This window comes from Melitaea cinxia, chromosome 28 (genome assembly GCF_905220565.1).
Source record: "Melitaea cinxia chromosome 28, ilMelCinx1.1, whole genome shotgun sequence".
Classification (NCBI taxonomy): Eukaryota; Metazoa; Arthropoda; class Insecta; order Lepidoptera; family Nymphalidae; genus Melitaea; species Melitaea cinxia.
In genome coordinates, this window is record NC_059421.1 from 2,851,064 (window position 1) to 2,870,204 (window position 19,141).

Here is a 19,141-nt window from a genome sequence, read left to right on the forward strand (position 1 = left end):
GTATATATAAACATAGATCACAATAATAATAATGACATAAAAAAATAACAATATTTAAAAAAAGAAAAAAAGTCTATATCTTTTTGTATGTAAGATATCAATTATAAGTTAGCATAATTTTGGTCGATGGACTCACGTCTGCATTAGAGACACTAAGTTAGAATAATTAGTTTTCTTAATGTAAGCTGCAGTAGTGTACCAAGTAAACGATCACTAATAAAAATTAAAAACTGGAATAACAAAATCACGGGCACTATAAGCCTGTGGACATATATTTATATATATAAAAAAAAGCATCGGCACGGATGTTGAGCGCTCGACGATAGTGATGATGGCGTTGTGTATGGTACTGGGATCGTAAGCAGAAAATAGTTTTGTTCAATATGAAAATTAAAATAAATAAAATGTAAAAGCATTTATTTCTCATTAAATTGACTCGCCCATTTCCGCAGCTTGCAGTGACCCTGCTTTCTGCTTCGGAGGTTGTGGGGTCGATTCCTGCCCCGAGTCTGGGTGTGATGTTTATTTATTTATATTTAAGTATTTATCACAATAATGTATTTATCGAAAGAAAATGTTGCTATGTCAACAGACTGTTTACCTATAACACAAGCAATAAGTTGCTTACCGTAGGAACAGACGATCGTGTGTGTATGTTGACAGAATATATTTTTTATAAATGTTAATTTTAAACATGTTCAAAATTTAACCGTTCGTTTTTCTAACCAGTCGTTTTTATGAAAAACGAATCGTTTTCTAAATATAGGAACTGAGCGTCGAAAGAATCGTTGAAAAAATCACACATCTAATACAGAAGATGATTCCCTTAAAAATGGCTACCAATTGGATATATCCACTCGCATCGTTTATAAAATTACAACGATAACTCTGAGTAATGGGTGGTTGTTATTTTTTTTTTATTTTTTATTTTTAAATAAGGTCCTTCAACCGTGCCGTATCGAGGTCAACTGTCGTTCGATGTTAAATTAACTATGGTGTTATAATGAGGCCGTATAGAGATGATAATACCTCCTTTTTTATCACAATTATATTTTTATTTTTTGAAAATTCTTTTTTTTTTTTGTAATACCAATTTATAAAGTAAGAAACTGGAAATAGTCACGAATATTGTAGAATAGTAGCAAGAGTTTATTGGAAATTATAACTTGCAACTGACCGGTTTTTTTTTCAACCGTTATTTTTTATAATATGCAGAACACGCAACTCTGCAGTCAAGTACAATAAAAGTAAATCCAGTTTTGACACACAACACTACAAAATCTATAGCACAACGATCATCTGTATAGCCTAACAAAACGTTTCTCATAAGCAGCCCGACTGGTACCTTGACGTTACAGAAGATCACAGCTAAATAAGTGTTTAAGTAACTGCTTTCAAACAGTGTTGTGTTCCTGTTGGTGAGGAAGGTGATCAGAGCTCCTGTGAGGGATTGGGGACAGGGTCAGCAAAGTGTTTGTGATGCTTCTGGTGTTGCAGACGTCTATAAGCTACGGTAATCGCATCGCAAGATCTAGCTATATTTAAAAAAAGAGGTTAAGCCCGCGACTACGAGTGCAAAAGTCATTTACTGTGACCATTGAACCAATCCGGTGTCCAAATTTTATATTCACATGTTTTCTCAAATGGAATTACACATAAAAAATGTATGTACATATGTAGCCGAATAACCTTCTTAAATATGATTCATACAACATCCAATCAATGATTCTCGATCTTGTCGTTTGTTACGAACATCAATTAATCCGATTATAATTTAAACAACTGTCAACACTGATTTAATTCTGACCTTGGACATCATAATAGGTACATATGTACATACATACAAATACTTGTGATTAATATTTATATAGCATATGATACAAAACGTATTATTATTTCTTAAAATAACGGTACAATAAAAGTGATTTGTTTATAACATTGTGTAGTTTGTATGTTCATACAAGCGTCTTAGTGTCTAATGATATTGTTTAAAATATTTAAAAAAAAGTTTTTCGTTAAAAAAATGTTATACATCACTATAATTTATAAACCGGGATGTTTGGTGTGAACTTGGGGAGGCCTATGTCCCGTAGTGAACTGCGATAGGCTGAAGTGAATATTTGGCATAATGTGCTAAACAAGCATAAAGTACGACAAACGCTTGTATGGCCTGTATACATTTGTAATGGTCTGGGACCAAATCCGAGACCGTCAGAGACAATTATTGTCTAACAAGAAAATTTTAGGTGTAATGAAATAATGGATTATGATTATCTAAGCTTGTGATTATCTAAGCTTCTGATTATTTATGTCGATTTAAAATTTTATTTATTATTAAATATTCATATTCCGCATAAAATTTAGTTATACTTAATACATATAGGCTCGCATAAAAAGTACCTACTTATTTAACAACCCTCAAATACCAGAATTTCGAAAAACCCATTATATCAAAAACAATTTCATTTCACAAATTTGTACTCCAAAAATACTCATAAATGAAATATATTCATATATGTTTATAATATATTCATAAATGAAAGATAACAAATATCTGAAAAAGATTTAACACTTAACGATCTAAAAACCGATAAATTCGTAAATAGTGAGAACTAAAATATTTTAAAATAATATATTATCGTATAATAACATCTCCATATCGTTCCGTCGCATCGTAAATAATATTAAAATTTATCATTTATGAATGCCTCTAGAGTGCCGCTACCGGCGCCCTTTGACGTGCCGCCATCTTGCGCAGCCATGTTTGTTTTGCTTTTTTTTATCGTAAACTTTAATGCAATGCTCTTGTCAGTGTCGGGTGTTATCAAGGAAATGTCATTTAAGAAATGAATTTGCCACTATGATAAAATTAGATTGGTAAGGTAGGCATTGCAGTTGCACTTGTGATAATTTTGTGAGAAATTAACTTAACCGTGACAGCTTTTTGTCTACTTTTTGACTTTTTGTTATCTAGATATCATATTAGACAAATATTCAATATTATTTTTTCTTGTCGATTAATATTTGTTTGAATGGGCAATAATAAATTTAGTGCCAATTTTAACATTTGCTCTTAAAGTATTGTGATGTATAGCGTTATTCAACAATTTGTTTTACTAACTCAATATGAACTTTGGTCTGAAATAAAGAGTTATTATTATTATTATTTAACTATCAAGCTCGACTTTATCCACCAGATAAATATAATTAATAAACTATATCTATCCGCAACCTGTGACTCCAAAATTGATGTTGATTGGTTGAGGTGAAACAGGTTTAGGGGATGTTTTATCTCTCGTTGATAACGGTTATCAATGACTTATGTGGGAGATAAACTTTATCAGTAACGCATAAAACAGGCTCCTAGGACCTGTTTCACCAGGACCTTTTTTGTATAACGCTATTTGACGGATCATATCCAACCATACATAGCGCTCTATTTTGTTCGGTACTGAACCATAAAATTAACTCTCCTCGTGTCTGTCTCTATAAATAACGTCGTCAGTTATAAATCTTTAGTTATACATACATATATTATACAATAATTCTGAGCTGTCATACTTTTAATAATGTATAGCGTCCTCGCATGAGAAAAATATTGCTAGAAGTAATACCGCGGGTCCTTTCGAGGTTTACAATATCACTACTATTATAAGTAGAACTTCACTGAGGTTCTGTAATCCTGGTACATTATACGCTCCTCTAATAATTATAAATGTGAAATGTCTGTATGTATGTTTGTAATTCAATCACGAAACGACAGAGCTGACTGATTGCAGGAGTAGCTTTGCCTTAGTTATTTTTTGACAAGTTTCCATGAAAATGGAGTCACAGGCGCCAGTACAATAATTTAAGCTCTATTAATGTCTATTCCATGGACATTTTAGACTGAGATTCATTCTCACAGCCTGTAAGCGTCTTACTGCTATACTAAATCCTTATCTATATATTAATGTGGTTGTATCTTTATCCACCAAGTGGTTCAATCGCTGGTTTGCGGATAACTTCCCTACAAAACGATCGCTACCAGGTATCTGTTATTACAATCTTTCTCGCTTTTCATGCTCTCCTAGTCACAATTATGAGACTCACAAAGAATAAATATTCGTATACTGGAAATATCTGTCCCGAGCGGGAATCGAATCCCTGGCCGTTATTATTAGAGAACTTCCGTACCTCTATATTAAAGGTTAAAGATTCAAAAATTCTTATTTGTTATTTCTGGATTGTTCCAATTTCTTAGATTTAAGTGACTTCGTTTTCCCCTTGTATATGTTTATAAATGACTATGTGTATGTATAGGATAGTTTTCACAGTCTGTTTGTCTGTTCGTACCGAGTGTGTGAACCCAACCACGTTGCTGTTTATTTATGCAATGGGCTTATAATGCCCCCGTCAATTTGATTTGAGTTCGGGGCGTTAGGATAAACAAACTTACATTTACACTTAACCCGCGAAACGCCTACGTATTTACATTTAATTAAGAATTGATTTAATTTGAATAAATCGACTTATGAAACATTAAAGTTAATGTAAAAAAAATCTTTTTAAAATTATATGTTGTACTTTAATACGATAATTGTGAAAATTTGTTTGTTTTTTTTTTTTTAATAATTTCTCATTTGTTTTATGATCTATTGACGTTGTGATCAAAGCATTGGAAAGAAAGAAGAAAAATATATTTATTTGAGGCATCACAAACATTGCAGACGACTAAAATATTTATACAAAAAAAACAGGGCAAATATAGTTCAATAAAAAAAAGCATACAAAACTAAATTATATCGAAAAAAATAGTGAACAAAAAAAGAAAAGAAAAAATAATCTAATTTAAAATTAAATAATAATAAAAATATGTTAAAATTTTATATAGGATAGATTTATTAATATTTTTCACATAGTGAGAGGTGATCGTGATTGTTAACACAGTGGTAGATCAAGGGTTAAAGTCATGTTTTTTTTTTGATATACATCCACGGGCTTATGAACCCATGTCCTTTTTTATCCTAACAACATGCAATTTTTATTTTTTTCTATTTCAAGGAAGGCGTTACTCAGCAACATCGCTGTTCAAGTCCGACTATGTTTTTAATGTCTCCAAAAGAGACGTGAGTCCACCGACCGGTTCTTAATCTAATGTATGGTACAATTTTTTTTTTTTTTTTTGTATTATTATTATTTCCTTATAATACTATACTTATATCTAGCTTAATCTTACATTATAATCGTTTTCTTAAAAATATATTTTTTAATGTTATCTATATTACTACCAACTTACTCCTCCTAAGCAAAGCAACCTATTCGAATTTTATTTTGACATCTCGAGAATACTCTCAACGACGGCGGTGTCTCTATTATGAATCGCCATCTTGAGACTATGCTCGAGGATGTCTTTTTCCGTAGCCTCCGCCGCCCTCCCGACGAAACGACAGATCGCGTCATCTCTGTAGTCGGTGTAGTAGACACAGGCCTTGGTGTGTCTAGTCACCCTGACTATCGCGTGCGAATCGCTGTCATGTATTCGCAGCCTCCCACTCCTCGTCTGGATGACGATGACACTCTCACTCGTCTGGCCCTGCGCCTCGTGGATAGTCAAGACACGCGACCCCTCCCCTTTCCCATATCCCCGGTCCACCAGCAACTTCTTCTCTTCCTGCGTGAAGACCAGGTATAGGGTCCAGTTCTGTCTTGCAGAGATTTGCGCGCCCGTGAAGCTTTCCACGCGCAGGGAACGGATTATTGGGCTTGAGCTATAAATATCATTGTAGACCTCGCTAATGGCGAAGGCGACATCCTTGGGGTTTCGGTGCGTACAAGACAGCTCCCACGATATGCCTGTTATCAGGGTTGGTCTGCTGTACCGCATCTTGAACAGGTTTTCCCTGTCGATGTACGGCAGCTGGTTAATATCTCCGATGAGGACCACCTTCTTGGCCCCTGATAGCCGGGCTGCCATCACTATGGCCCCGAAGTGGTTCATGAGGGCTTCATCTACCGTAAGACGGCTGATTTTTGCGCCCCCTCGAAAACCATTGACCAGTACGGAGGCCATAGTGCGCACCTTAGATTTGGCTTTAACGCCATAGCGGTATGCCAGCTTCTCCTTAAGTTCTTTGGCAGCCTCGACTGTGGTCGTGATGACGACTTCCTCGTCCTCATCGAATTCCCCGACTATGCGAGTTGTCTTGCCACATCCTGGATGTGGCAAGACAACTCCATCCATCATCCTGGGTTAAAGTCATTATTTTTGATATCTTCAAAAAGCTAAAGATGTATGCCAGTAAAACCGTGAATTGCCACTAGTATTATATAGACTTCAGGTGTTCCTTATTTAATTAAAAGTGGCGCCTGTGACTTAGAAGCGTCGTTTTTATACGGCTTCCGCTGTTCTAGTTTTATATTTATAGTTTTTTTTTTACTCGGTACGTACCTAATAGAAAGAAATCAGAAATATTTAAAAATTATTTAGCGTTGTACTTTTAATAAATTTTGACTCTTAATTAATTTATTTTTCATGCGAAATATTTTCCTCTTTTCTCATAGTAGAGAATTTATCTGCCACCCATGTTGGAGCAGCGTGGTGGATTAAGCTCTGATCCTTCTCCTAAATGGGAAGAGGGGCGTATGCCCAGCAGTGCGATATTACAGGCTTAAGCGTGAGCGTATTTTCCTCTTTTCATTAAAATAAATTTAGATTTGTATTTTTACTATTTCCTAAATAAATATAAGTCGTTGTAAAGAAATTAATGAGGTTCTTGTGTAATAAAAATATTAGAAAAAAAATTAACCCATAAAGAAACGCTGTGAAAAGCGCATTTTTTTAAACAGTACCAATTTTTTATTTATTTTATTCTATCTTAGGGTCACGCCCCGAGTGTTGCCAGCTAATTGTAAAGTCAACAACACAAAGTGTTTTACTGTTTGTTATTTTTCGCCGAGGGCAACACTGCAAATTTTATGCTACGGGTTATGTTACTTGCGAAGTGTTTTATAATGTTTGAACTAGTGCTTGCACGTGGCTTTTATTGTTTTAAAAATAATTGTTTAGAAAGCTACTTGTTATATTTACGTTAAAGCTTTTAGAGTTAATTTCTTATTTCACTACTAAGTAAATCATCAGGTGTATGACAAAAGCACTCTTTGCTATAGGTAATTTGTCAGTTTGACTATCTCTCTCTGAAAATAAAATAGGTTTGTCAGAATAGTCGATCAGCGATCATAGAAACACAAAGTTTTTTTTCTATTTAATACTTTGAAAGGCTAATATTGAAATAAATTATTTTCTGAATATTAACGAACTAAAAGAACTAAAAATAATAAGTTGCCATAAAAACAAACCACACAACACGCAAAAACTTAAAGCGTGGTCCAGATAATATACCGTTTCAGCATATCAGACTCTAGCATAACATTTACACTTGAATAATTATAGTCTCCTCATCTAAATCAATTTTGATATCGTTTATCCATTACTGTTAAGGACGAACAAACACTTGAGGTGTATTGACGTGGGAGCGACACGTGACGCACTAATACACTTCAAAGTGTAAAAGTGTGTATGCACTTACATTTAGAAAAAAAGTTTGTATGTGGATGAGATGTGTTTGTAGTAAATTTATTATAATATATTGTATTTAGGTATTATATTTGGTAGGTAAATTCGTAAATCTAAGCATGTTGTTTTAGGAATGTTTTAGGCTATAAAACTTCACGGTATAACAGAAGCGGTGAACGAAACTATCAAGTTATCAACAAAACTGACAACGCGAGTAAAACCACATATCTTACTATGCTTGTAAAATACAAAATATGTAAGTACTGTGAAATTGTCTAACATACGAGCGAGCGAAGTTAGATAAGATTGTAAAAACATTTTACACGTTTTCGATGTGAATCTACTCATTAAAATGTTAATTAAATTATCTCTTGAAAGTTTTCTCATTTGCTACGTAATTCATCGTTTAATTAACAGTATAGGGCTGGCAACATAAACATACATATATGAGATATTCACAAATAAGGCGTTATATAATGTATTTATTATGACCAGCCAGTATTTCAAATTTGTCTCTTGCTTTCTTACGTATAAAAGTAAGCCATACGATCACCGACGGTAATATGATACGAGTGTTTTGTGTTGATTTTACCCGCGTAAAAATAATGAATGTATAAATACAAACTTATATTAAGTGTAAAACTCAAGGCTGTACAATATAATACCATCGCTATGTTGATTAAAAAAGTTAGATACAATATGGAAGACGTTTGCTTATCCGAATATTTCACCAAAAAGCTATAGAGAAAAATCTCATCTCGCAATTTCAATCTTTTAACAGTTTTACATCGAAGCTATATTTTCTCTAAAAAAATCCAATTTACTTGTTGCGAACGAAAATTAAACAGCCCTGAAATATATTTTTACTGAACTTTTTTAGGCCAGAGAAAACGCCGCCATTTTGTAAGAGAATGACGTATCTCGAAATGGCGCGCGATGTTGCGAAAAAGGCTTGAATATAACGTCTATTAAGATATTTAACTGTTGATTGTCGTTTGTTCTTGAGACTGTGAAATTAATGAGCAGAATATATGTACATTATACAGTTGCTGTAAATTTATTTAAGCGATTTAAGAGATAAATCAAGACACTATACCTACTGTCTTTCTTTACGACAAATCTTTACATAAATTCGAATATACATTTTAAATATTTTATTTTTGATTATATGCATTTATTTAATTTCTTGGTTGTGGTTAAAATAATTTACATTAGATTTGTATTTAAAGGAATAAAATTGGACCCAATCCTCAATGGATTTCAATATTAGTCAAAGCCATTTAAAAAAAATTCAAAAGTTAAATTTTGAGAATACTATTTGTTAAAAATGATTTCCTTGTCGCCATCTACGTGACATAAGCAAAACCAACTGATATTATAATACTTATTAAAAGCCATTAATACAAATGAATGAACGAACAAGCATATTTAGACATTCAGATAACAAATTACAATTTTAAAGTTGTGTAAAATAAAACTAAATACTCTTTATTGGTATGGAGATTATAAATTAGCATGAAAAATCGCTAAATATCAAGTGTGAAATGCTGTGAAAACAGATAAAGTATTGGCGCGTGGATGTCGCGTGCGCGTTGTAAATGACTCCATCTAAACTTAGACAAATGACTTTATAGTCTTTATAATTATAAGCATAGTCAATAATTATAAGCATAGTTTAATATTCTTCGATACCTCTACGATTTTTATGATCACCTGGTACCTACTTATTAGTAGGATATTAGTATTGCTCAACTCAACGAAAGATGGTACCTATTTTTTTTTTTTGTATTTATAGATAAGTCTGTATGCCAATAATTTTACTTGGTAATTTAACTTTAGTTTCATTATTATTGTAATTATTTTATATTATACTATTTTTTCAGTTTACTGTAGTCATTGGAAAAATATGTACATTTTGGCGATATATGTATGTTTATATTAATACAGATATGTTGCTCCAACACAAACCTAATACATACCTACACAAAAATACACATTAACATTCGAAACATTAACAATATGTCTTACATTTAGTAATAAAATCACAAATGCAATAGTTCTCAGAGCGCTCCTTAGCATTTATCGCCCCACACCACTCTTCTTTGATAAGTTAATCCTCACTCTCGTAAGGGATGATTTCAAGGGATTTCCACCCACCGCTAAACTAACTAGGATTTTTTTATAACGATGTTGAGTTTGTTTTGTATTGTTATTTAAAACAGTTTCTCGTCGTTTGACCTGTATTAACATTTATAGTTCTCGTTCAAGTTTTATATGTCATATTGTAATGTTTTATGGTCTATGTTATTTCTGAGTAATGTATCTATCTAATTGTGGAAGAATTTGTAAAATCGGCTTAGTCGTCGTTCTTAGTCGTTTCAGTGTTAATTACAATTAACTTTATCGATTTTCACAATTGGAGATTAATCCACCACGCTGCTCCACTGCGGTTTGTTTATCCATTTTAACTTAGAAAAACATACAAATTCCTTTCAGTATTCACTGATTATTATTAATAAAATAACTATTATTATTTATAGTACAAAGCAATTTTTATTGTTCTATTTTTAAAAAATAAATCGGAAGTTCGCAAACGGAAACTACCCTCACGTTAAAACAAATAGATGATTCGATCATACTTAACGCCCCGCTCGAAATAATTTATTTGATAAATTTCAATTTACTGACAATTCGGTTAGCCCCCGCTGCACGCTGGCAACATTATCATGCTAATAAAATAACTCATTGATTTCTAAAGGGAAGGTAATATTATACATTTGATGTTCAACTTTATCACCAAGATATAAAGTTGAAAATATTTTTTTGTGTGTAAATGCGTATCCCTCAGCGCTAATCTGTCACAACTTGTACGCAACCCCCAGGCCAGTGTTGCCAGTGCAATTTATGTGTTAACATGATTTATGTATTGCCAGCCCTCGTTTCGGGTGTTCTGTTGAAATACAGCTTGTTATGGTGATAAAATGTATGTGTTTATAGGAGGGTATACACTTTTATATAAGAAAGGGCGGATGTATATAGTTATATAACATTATTTTTATTGGTATATAATTTTTTTGTATTTATTGAATTATTTTTAATGACAAATGTTACGTAAACCTACGTACTTTTTGTTCAACCGCTCAACTACTAAAGTTTTCTTTTTAGTAATTTAATATAAATCAATCAATGTCAATATTAATTTATGTACTAAACGAGTTTGTTTGTTCATTGAAAGTACTTATGAACTATGGACTTAAAGACGTATATTTGCATTATAGCAGCACATTCATTATAAATAAATAAATATCTACATTACACATACGGTTGTTAGTTCCAAAAATAAGCGACTTAATGCTTGTGTTATAGGTAACAGCCGACTGCTACATTGCTACATATTTTTTTTGGATATACATACATATAAATACTACATAATGTAAATAAATATATATTACAACCAGACTCGGGGTGGGGGAATCGAACCCACAATCAATTGGTTGTGTTACAAAGTATTTCTCATACTATGAACGGATTTTTTTATATAGATTCTGAGAAGAACCAGCAAATATTTATATGTAAATATTTTGACTCACAATTGGGACATTTTTCAAAGGTTTCGGATGAAGATATCACAGCTATCTTTGGTTGACTATCTATGATTGGCGACGCATTGCCGTAGCGGTCACAGCGTTGACTATGTGCCAACGGTCTCGGATTCGATAGCCGCTCATAGCAAACATTCGAATAGGTGATACAAGTGTTTGCCCTGTTTGGGGTGCTAGTGCTTGTTTATTCTGAGTTTCCGGACCCAGATACAGAAATACATCCTGGAGTTAGAGATGGCCATGAGTGGAAGGCATTCATCTAATAAATATATCTACAAGATTATATGTTTTTCTCCAAGCGATCTTTTAAACTAATAAAATTGTTCGCTATAACAAAATAAAGACTTCAAAATTCAAGAGTTTGCAGCTAATTATCCAAGACATCCCCAAACAAACTAAAAACAACAACTTCAAATCCGTTGCACCCATTAGGGACCCTCAGAATTGACAGTTGACGTTCAATGTTGCCATCAATCTAAAATAGATACTACGTGTGGTAAATAAAGTTGTTTTCCTTATCGTCTGGCAACATCTGCTCCCCTTGAAGTATTTTACACATCATTAAAGATAGGGACGGGGCAAACGGGGCAAAAACGGGAAAATAACAAGCGTTTCAAATTGCGGTTTGATAATTTCCTCTTGCACAGATAATGAATAATTAGCAGTGCATCATACCATGTAATGTTCTACTTGTAAGACAATCTCAAGGTGGTGCAAAACAAACTGTCTTGTCCTGAACCCCAAGAAATCCAAGCTCCTCGTAACTGGTTCTAGAAAAAAGATTGCTCTGTATGATAACATACCCATAAACATAATGATAGGTGGGGAAAGGGTGGAGCGTGTGGTCAACGTTAAGAGCCTGGGCCTGGTGCTCGATGGCGACCTCCGCTTTGAGAAACATATTATGGAGTGCGCCCGTAACTGCTTTTATAGATTGAAGCTTCTATATAACATTAGACCCTATATCAGCGAGAGACTAAGACTAACCTTGTGCGAGTCACTCATACTATCTAAGTTAAACTATTGTGATACCGTCTATGGTCCATGCTTGCTTGTTAGAACTTCAAAACTCATACAGCGAGTGCAAAATGCTTGTGCACGGTATTGCTTTGGTTTGTCCTCGCGAGCTCACGTCACACCTGTATTAAATAATAGGAACATACTGAACATGGAGTCTCGCCGGAGGATGCACTTGTCTACAATGATGTTCGACTTACTGAGCACTGGCACACTGCAATATCTATTTGGCAAATTGGCGTGGACTAAGGTGCATGGAGGGTACCCCAGGCGTGCTTGTACTAATGTTTTCGAGACGCCGGCGCACAGAACTGCTGCCTTTCGTGGATCGTTCAGGTTTGCGGCCTCCCGGTGCTGGAACGATTTACCGCCCCCAATGCGCGATCTAAAATCCAGAGTCACATTTAAACGTCTTATAAAGATACAGTTATTAACTTGGCAAAAAACCTAACTTACCTACGGGTCTACGCGACTTGCCGGGGCGGACTTTGTCTCGGTTTCCGGGGGGTTTGCACTCCTTGACTGGTCCCTACTACGCTCTATAACCACTGCCACGTCATGACATATAATTCTATTGTCCACGTCACGACCACGTTGCAAAAATACAACAATTTTTTGTACAAAATATGTCGTCGTAACTCTTATTTGATGACAGTGACGTGACATTTTCTCGCGTTAGCGGGTTGTCGCTCTGGACGTGTGCGTTTTTGGTGACAGCCTTGACAGAAGCTTGCACTCCGTATACGTTTTCTTATTTATGTATTTATTTATTTATTTATTTTATTGATTTAATGTTATTATTTATTTTATGTATTACTTATATATCTCTTTAATTATTTACTATAAGTATATTATTGACATTGACTTTGACTGTTAAATATGAGTGAGCATCTTTTGTGTGAGTCTAGTCAGGCTGTATGACTGTTATATTATTATATATTTCTTTTCTTTTTTTCTGGAATATTTTTATTGTTACTTCTGTTATTTTTTTTCTCATTATTAAGTTTTTTTTTTTTTTTTTTTACGTGTCTATCTTTCGTTGATTTTTATTTTATATTCTCTTTTTATTAAGCACATTATGTTCTTGTGGCGTTTGGCGTCTGAAGTCGCCGATGCAGGCTCTGACGGAAGAGCAGCGCCTTAGCAGTAACAATTTGCTGCTAAGCAATGCTGAGGCAGAGACCTGGTTGGCCTTCTAACTTAATTGTAATATTAATATTTTAAATGATAATGGCCAATAAAGAACTTTTCTTTCTTTCTTTCTTTTCTTTTTGTACTGTTTAAAAATAAAATAAAATGTGTTGAATGATGTGAGAGGGGGTGGCTATATCATTTCTGCCGTAACCACACAGCAGACATTAATACTATTTTCATTTTATAAAACAAAACTGTTCTTTACTATATCTGAAACAATTGCCCTGACGTTGAATGGCTACCAAAACCTATGAACGCATGCAACACCAAGATTAACGCAAGCGCGTAGCCGCCCACACCTAGTCCTGCTTTTAATAGCGTGGAAATTTTACTTTTATCGTTTCCTTAAAAGCATCCTTAAGGCTACATACCACGATATAGCATTCTAAAGACTCTGGACTATGTGATTAGTAAAAAAATATCGACATTAAGGTAGATAATATTAAATAAACAAAACTACTCACACTCGACAGTTCTTAGTAGGATGCGAATTAAATTTAAAATGAAATTCAAAATAATAAATTTACAATACGATCAACTTTTTTTTATATAGTATTTTTTTTTATAAACTTACTAATAATTTAGATAATGATATCAAACCTCTTTAGTTTTCTAAATGGCCATCAATTGCTTGTATCGGTTGTTAGGAGCGATCAATCTCAAGTTATCTAGCTGTCAAAGAAAGTCAAACTGATTTCGTACATTGAATAACAAATAATATTATAATTTAGATTACTTCTCTATGAACCGATAAATATGCCTAGTTAACTTATTTCATGCGACTTTACTCGACCTTTTTAATTAAATTGTTTTAAAATTAGAAAATCGGCGTTGTGACTTTAAATTGTCGTACGAATTGTAACGTAACATTTTATATTAGATACTAGCTGTGCCCGCGACTTCGTCCGCGTGGAATTTAACAAAAAAGTTATTGTTCAGTTCGTACAGTTAAAAAATAAATAAAATTCTAAAATAAAAGTAGCCTAAGTTACTCCTTATTATATCAGCTATCTGTCTAAGTCCTGTCGAAATCGGCCCAGACGTTTCACAGATTAGCTGGAACAAACAGACAGCCAGACAGACAAAAATTGTAAAAAATGTTATTTTGGTATATGTATCGTGTATACATCCATATTATGCATTTAGTAAAAAGCGGTTATTCTAATATTTCAAGCAGCCACTTCGATGTTATTTATTTGTATAGATAATTTTTTTATAAAATTTTTAAATGAAAATTTTGCAAATACGAAAATAAATATATCATGGGTAGGTTTTCTTTTTTATTTGTGGTTGGCTACTTTTCTTTTTAATTCAACTTGACATAAAGACAGTTCTTAAAAAAAACCTTATTATTTTGTCAAATTACTTGACTATTTCGTTGTTCGCATTAAAATTTTCATATTATCCCATATGTTAGATATTCTATCAAAAGGAATAAATTTTCCTCGCTCGTGTTATATTATTTAGCCTATTCGAACCAGTCTAGTTTCTATGATTAACGCGTTCAGTCAAACAAACACTTCAATAATATTAATACAGAATAAAATATCAATATGCTCCAATTTCATTTAAATGTCAATTTGACATACACAGATAATTAAAACCGAATCACGTTCATAAAACCGCAACCGAAAGGTTATCTTACACCTTTCTAGTAACAGGATATCTACACGGTTTTACCATTAGCAGGCCATAGACAACCATAGACAAGCATAAACAAGCTAGTAGCCCTATCAGAAATCAACCGTAAAGATAAGATCACGAAAAAAAGCAATGTCATACGGATTACTACCGAGCCATTGTCAACATAACAATCAGAATATACCTATCCCTTTCTAACGCGTACATTACACATACAAAAGAAAAGGATAGATATAAATATATGCCTATTTATTTCCACTTTTCTATGGCTAGGTAATGTGACAGTTTTCGTATGAAATGTTTGTTTGGAATATGAATGGGGGAATATTGTATTATTTTCGTTTTTAATCCGTAAGCGAGCGGATTGAAAAAGTCTAATAACGCCCCAGCTGAATTTTGATGTTCGATAATAGAATGTTTACTTTGATAATACTGTGAATGGAAAGCGAAGTTGCAATAATTGGTAATTCTTTTTTTTTTAATTTTTAATTGTTTTTTTTTGTTATTGAATAAAATAGGAAAATTGATTAAATCATTTAATCAACTCTGGTGTAGAGTATGGTGCGAGTAGTCGCCTAAAACACCGACGGTTTGCGGGTTCGATCCCGCTCGGAATGGATATTTACAAATATTTCTTTTCAGTTTGGATGCCTGTCCTTGTTGGTCTCCCCATCATGCGTTGTTATCATAAATACCTGCTAGTGATCGTTACTCTTAATAGGAACATATCCGCCAGCCCGCAGTGAAGTAGCGTGGAGGATTAAGCGCCAATCTACTCCTACATGGAGCTTAAAGAGGCCTATGCCCAGCAGTGGGGTGGCTGAATGCAAAAATCATTTATGCTTAAAATATTTTAATATTTATTATAATTTTATATTTTCATAACAATTATTTAGAACTTTAATTTAACTAATAAAACAAATGATATTTTCAACGCATAACACGAAAAGTGGGTACTCAAAAGGTTGTAATAATAAACACTTATAATAAAAAAAAGATACACAGCAGACGCGCTGTCTGCCTCTGCCTATTCACTTAAAAAACTATAGACACACAATCACACAAGCAATTAATCATCAAATTTCCCCGAGCATTCCAAATGTCAGTTTTGTTCGAGGTACAAATGTAATTCAGACTTAAATAATGAGCGTCTAGTATTTAAAGGATTACACGTTTAATGTTGTACGACCTCCTTTCTGTTTGTTTTTAGTTCGAAATTTGAATTATGACCGGTGAGTGTTCAAAAAGGTTGGTTTTGTCACTTGGCGTTGAGATATTTATGGTTTACATGATGAAATAATCTGTGGCGTACTTACTTCTTAAAAAGAAATAGCAAATAGAAGAAAAATACTTTTTGTTAAATTGTAATTCCACTTTTTGTAAAATCCACTATTTATTGTAGTCTAAAAAGAAGTGTAGTCTAAAAAGGAAGTTATATTACAAATTTACATGTGACCTTCTTCATCCACTTGATAAAATCAATGTTATTTTTGTAATCTATGCCACAAGCTGCAATTAACAAAAAAAAATCACAGATAATATTTGATTGATATTAGAATACTAAAACCGGTTTATAGCAGACACTATGACATTTAGACATTCACACGACGTTAAATTAGGCGCGAAATTAATTTCGCTATTTTTAGCAACCGAATTTATAATATTTTTTGTCTAGATTATAATTGGTGAGAAAATATTAGATAAGTGTTGATGACAAAAAAATTGATAAATGTCTATAGTAGAATCTAATTTCAATACGGTAAATGAGTTTTCTTTGACTGTTCCATGAAGGTTCAAGGTACCTTGGTAAGCTATCCCTTTATCCCAATAAGTCGGTATTGTTTTTAGTAGTTAAGCTGTCAGACCCGATTTTTATAAATATCTGATTGCGATAGTTACTCATAGTAGGTATTATATATCTGCCAAACCGCAGTGAAGCAGCCTGGTGGATTAACTCCAATGGACTTGACAAATTTGGAAAATTACTACTATATGGTATATATTAAGAGTTATTACATTTGTCCCCAGGTGTAAACCCACGCAAACAACGCCGAGAACGGACCACGTTCACACGGGCTCAGTTGGACGTGCTCGAGGCACTCTTCGGGAAAACTAGATATCCGGACATCTTCATGAGGGAAGAGGTTGCGCTGAAGATTAACTTGCCTGAATCTAGAGTACAGGTAGGAAATACAAATACTAATGACACCTAAATTTTACATAAAATTATTATACCATTGGTAGGAGTATATGTAAGTAGCTGCAGTACCGACCTATACTTATATTGAAAACTCGACATTTAAATCGAAAGAGTTGACAGTTATAAAAGTTGGTGGTTTTGTGTAAAATATATTTTTCAAAATATAATATATCAAAATTTTATTAAAAGGCATTTCGAAGTATAGAATAACAAAATAAGGTCATTGCGTCTAATAAGGACCGGGTTTTTTGATAATCCATATAAATAAATTTTGGTAAGTTTATTAATTTGGTTTATTTGATTATGATGTCTTATAAATAAACAATTATTTACAAGACATCATAGTAAAATAAACCATTTCTATTAGCAAACGAAATATTGTACAGAAAATAAGATATATATTAGGCCAGTTATGCCAAAACATAGTTTTTAAAACTTTTCTATGTCTCTAAATAAAATTCATAGTTGAACTGCAAGATTTAAGGCATTGTGTGTCAGAAAAAAAAAGACCTTTAAGAGGCCTATAGCTACTACTAAATTTGTGGTTTTTGAATAATATAAGGGAAATTCATAGATCAAATTCATTAAGAGTTGTAGTCCTTATACTCTTAGGAAACGTATAAGAGTAATAACAATTATTAATATTTATTTATTCGTTTTAAATTAAACAAATTACAGTTTATACATTTTTTATTAACTCTTGAAAAAATCACAATGTTAAAAATTAGTAATTTTTTCAGTCTTTAGCCCTTGGTTTTCATTAGGTACTACACTTTCTTTAATCACAGTCTGGACCTTATTAAATGTTTGAAAAGAACAAATATGCAATAATTGCAACATAATTCATAGTGTATATTTGCTAATCCTTATTATTATTATTCACCAACCCGCCTGCCCAGCATGGTGACTATGGGCAACACACATGAGTTCACGCATTTTTGGTGCGAACTTGTGGAGGCCAATGTCCAGCAGTGGACTGCAATAGGCTGGAATGATGATGATGATTATTATTATTATTATTATTATTTTGTTTAGCGATAAACATAAATGTAATTAAAATAAAGCTATAACAATTGAAAAATAGTTGAATAAAATACTTAATTGGCTAGAGCACCGACACGGTCAGTCGGAGATGCAGGTTCGACACCCGCTGCAACGGTCGATTATTGATATGATATTCAAACATAGTTTTTTTCACCCAATAATAGTTAATTTGAACAAACAATCTTGAAAACTAAATTAAAGTTCGTTGTTTTGATCACACTAACACTCAAGAACGTTTTCCATATATTTTTACATTACGAAGCTTATCTACGCAAAAGAGCAGTAGTCATAATAAACATAAGGCATAAGTAGAACCATGTGTTTTGCCTATTTCTACATAAATTAATGACCATAATACATTATGGGTATCATGACAACATATTTACATAATCCTTGAAATAATCGTAAAAAGCTGCAAAACTATTAAATAATATTCAATTAACCCAAGACATTCGAGAATAAATAATCCTCTAAGTATGATAGAACCACCCAGAAGAAATTAAGAGAAAAAACACCTCTTCCGTTGATGGCTCACGACTCACTGAACACTGATTCGCTTAAACGTTCAATTTATACCAACACGGATAGGGCATTAGCGTTCAATCGAATTATGCGTTCCAAATTTCGAAATTTGAAAATCGAATAATTTAATCCGCCTTTGTTTTTTGAGATGTTGACAATGTTCGGATTCTAATTTTAAATTTAAAATACGAGATAATATTACATTCTATGGTGTTTATTTTAATAATCGAACACGGATTCCGTGTTTAAATTTTTGCAACAAACGTTCTGCCTAAAAATAACTAAATTTTTTTTTTCAATTTAGTTTTTGTAGTGCAATATAAAATTATATCTCATGAATTACAAATCGCATGCGTCTAATTATTA

General features: G+C 33.0%; 1 protein-coding gene and 1 long non-coding RNA gene across 2 annotated transcripts in view; one reads left to right on the top strand and one right to left on the bottom strand.

Moving 5' to 3' along the window:
* The window catches only part of LOC123667411 (homeobox protein OTX1), a 38,729-nt gene that overhangs the window by 12,987 nt on the left and 6,601 nt on the right, over window positions 1-19,141 (top strand). Inside the window, exon 2 of the mRNA XM_045601315.1 lies at window positions 17,038-17,192. Within this exon, the coding sequence (XP_045457271.1) occupies window positions 17,038-17,192 (155 nt within the window). The remainder of the gene's footprint in view (window positions 1-17,037; window positions 17,193-19,141) is intronic.
* LOC123667577 lies at window positions 12,416-12,946 on the bottom strand. Its single transcript, XR_006745447.1, has 2 exons — window positions 12,631-12,946; window positions 12,416-12,559 (listed from the first exon to the last, which is right to left on the bottom strand). It is a non-coding gene; the product is annotated as an uncharacterized LOC123667577 (long non-coding RNA).